General features: G+C 55.2%; 1 protein-coding gene across 1 annotated transcript; it reads left to right on the forward strand.

The window, feature by feature from the left end:
* Nucleotides 1–250: 250 nt before the first annotated feature.
* On the forward strand, nt 251–936 carry ARL4D (ADP ribosylation factor like GTPase 4D). The gene has a single exon (XM_047093244.1). The coding sequence runs from the start codon at nt 251–253 to the stop codon at nt 854–856; it is 606 nt and encodes a 201-aa protein (XP_046949200.1). The 3' UTR covers nt 857–936.
* Nucleotides 937–2,829: the final 1,893 nt, after the last annotated feature.

Genomic DNA, 2,829 nt, shown 5'->3' on the forward strand with positions numbered 1-2,829 from the left:
GCTGCTTATGCTTAAAAAACAAAACAGAACAAAACAAAACATGGAATTTTAAAAAGGAAGGACGGGCGGCAGATCTAGGAAAGGATCTAGAAGTTGCAAATTTCGTGTTTATTGTTAAATGTCCCCCTTTTTCTCCCATGACCTTTCCTTGTTCAGATAACCCAGCTGTGGTCTCCAGAGCCTGCAGATCGAAGCCACGTCCTTGCTTCTACCGTGTGCCCCAAGACCTGCACCTTAGCTGCAGCTCACCATGGGGAACCACTTGACAGAGATGGCGCCCACTGCCTCCTCTTTCTTGCCCCACTTCCAGGCCCTGCATGTCGTGGTCATTGGGTTGGACTCTGCTGGGAAGACCTCGCTCCTTTACCGCCTCAAGTTCAAGGAGTTTGTCCAGAGCGTCCCCACCAAAGGCTTCAACACAGAGAAGATCCGGGTGCCCCTGGGAGGGTCCCGCAGCATCACCTTCCAAGTGTGGGATGTTGGGGGGCAAGAGAAGCTGCGGCCCCTGTGGCGCTCCTACACACGTCGGACAGATGGGCTGGTGTTTGTGGTGGATGCCACCGAGGCTGAGCGCCTGGAGGAGGCCAAGGTGGAGCTGCACCGAATCAGCCGGGCTTCGGACAACCAGGGTGTGCCTGTGCTGGTGCTGGCCAACAAGCAGGATCAGCCTGGGGCACTGAGCGCGGCAGAGGTTGAGAAGAGGCTTGCAGTGCGAGAGCTTGCGGCAGCCACGCTCACCCACGTGCAAGGCTGCAGCGCTGTGGATGGGCTGGGCTTGCAGCCGGGCCTTGAACGCCTGTACGAGATGATCCTCAAGAGGAAGAAGGCAGCCCGGGTAGGCAAGAAGAGACGGTGACCCGAGGCTGTCCCCTCCTCAGCAGTAGGGGTCTCCACGCTTGGACAGCCAGGCGGAGCCTGTGGCCCGTCACTCAGCTCTGGGGTGCGGGACCTGTCCACCTCAGTGAAGGACCAAGGAGCACATTGGGGGTCCTGTTTTGGTGCAGCACTGGGGAGGGGATGGGAGAGGGGAGGTCTCATGTCCTTCCCGCATCCTCACCTCCGGAGAAATGGGGGCTGCAGGACTGGGGAGGCTTAAATGTAAACTGTGACTCTACCTCGACCCCATTTCTTCTTTTTCTTCTCTGGCTTTTCGATTAGATATGTTTTGGGGCAAAAGAAGGTTGTTTGGAGAATGCATCTGGGATGAATGAGGGTTATCCCTCCCCTGGCCACCCCCCCCCAAACTGGGGTGTCTCTGCAGGCTGCTTTTCTAGGGATGCTAGTCACAATAGTCTTTATTTTTGTGTCTGTGTGAATGTGCCAAGAACCCCTCCACATTTGTAGATCCACAACTGTTTTTATAAGCTGTGTGTGTCCTCTGTATTATTATTAACTATTTTTTAGCATTTGCATATAAGTTATTAAAGACTGATGATGCTGTAGCTCTGACCTTGGTCTGGCGTTTTCCTCTCTCCTTCCCTAGCCCCAGGAGTAGTCCTGGATTTCTATGTGGGTGGGAGGAACGGGGAGGGGAGCTTATCTTGAAGCTGAACTTGCAAAGGAAACACTCCTCTAAAAATTAGATTGTGTGTTTATGGGATGGCTGGTGGAAATTGTAGATGGAGTTGAAACGCCCTCCCACCTCCCAAGCTATTACCTGATTTCTGCAGTTTTGGGGGTACCCCTTCTTTCTCCTGCTTTCCTCCCCTCCCCTCCTCCTCTGGCTCTTACTTGCCCCTCATACCAGCTGGTCCCTGGGGACACTTCTAGGTCTATATAGGTAAATCCTCAAGGAGCCATTCTGTTCTCATCCTCCCCCACTCCCCAGCAAATCCCTCCCCTCCTCCCCCCCTCCCCCCATTCCCAGATCGGGCTGATCTGATTTTTTTTTCCACCTTGGGGATCCTGTGAGAATGGAAAGTAATTCCTTCCTGGCTTTAAGCCATCTCTGTGTGCTCAGTCCTGCTGACTGCAACTCACCAGTGGCGGCAGTGGCAGCGGCTGGTGCTGGGGAGGCCTGGGCTGGATTGAGCCAGCCTGGCCCTGGTGACTAAGCCGTGAGTTGCCCAGCTCTGGGAATGGTAGCTGTTCCCACCAGAGGGGCTGTAGTAGCAGTGGGTGTTTGTGCCTGGTGGGAATGTGGACTGCTAGACTCCCACCCCCCACCCCCCGGGGAGGAGGGGGAAGGTGTAGGCCACCAACAGCAGTGATAAGAATAAAATGCTAATGTTTTAGAGGCCGAGGGCCTCTGCCCAGACTTTCAAATCCGTCCCCTCCACCAAACCCAGGGCCAGCTGAGTCTGAGATGATGAACAATCAGACCCTCTTAAGCCGGGGTGGGAGTAGTGAATAAATACCAAGCACAATTCTTTCCAGTCCTCAGCCCCTCAGTTCCTCAGCCTTACCCTTTGTGCAAACATGGGATCCCCAGAGCGGGTTTGAGTCCCCACTCCAGAATCACATAAACAACCTAGGGAGGACGAGAAGGTGCTGGCAATCCTGTCCTGCGGGAAGACTTCCAAAGGAACTTGCTTCTTCCTAGCGAGGGCCAGCAGAAGCTGAGTTTTGCTGTGGAATCTGGGCCAGTTCAGATTTGTCTCCCCTTCACGGCTGGCAGGATGCGGGTGGGTATGCATCGATCCGGAAGGGTGCCCAAGTGTGCGTCAGTGCGGGGCCTGCTCGACAGAGCTGCTGGGCTGGTTCTGCCGGGCACACGTGCTACCTGGCCCCTCTCTGCACACGCCTGTGACTCATCTCACTCAGTCCTCAGGGCAGAGTCCTCTCCTGCAGCCCAGGAACAGACTAGAGAGGACCTGGTTAGAGGGGCCT

Source organism: Lynx rufus, unplaced genomic scaffold (assembly GCF_022079265.1).
Source record: "Lynx rufus isolate CCGP_SWC_20201006 ecotype Redwood Valley unplaced genomic scaffold, mLynRuf1.p SCAF_34, whole genome shotgun sequence".
Lineage (NCBI taxonomy): Eukaryota > Metazoa > Chordata > Mammalia > Carnivora > Felidae > Lynx > Lynx rufus.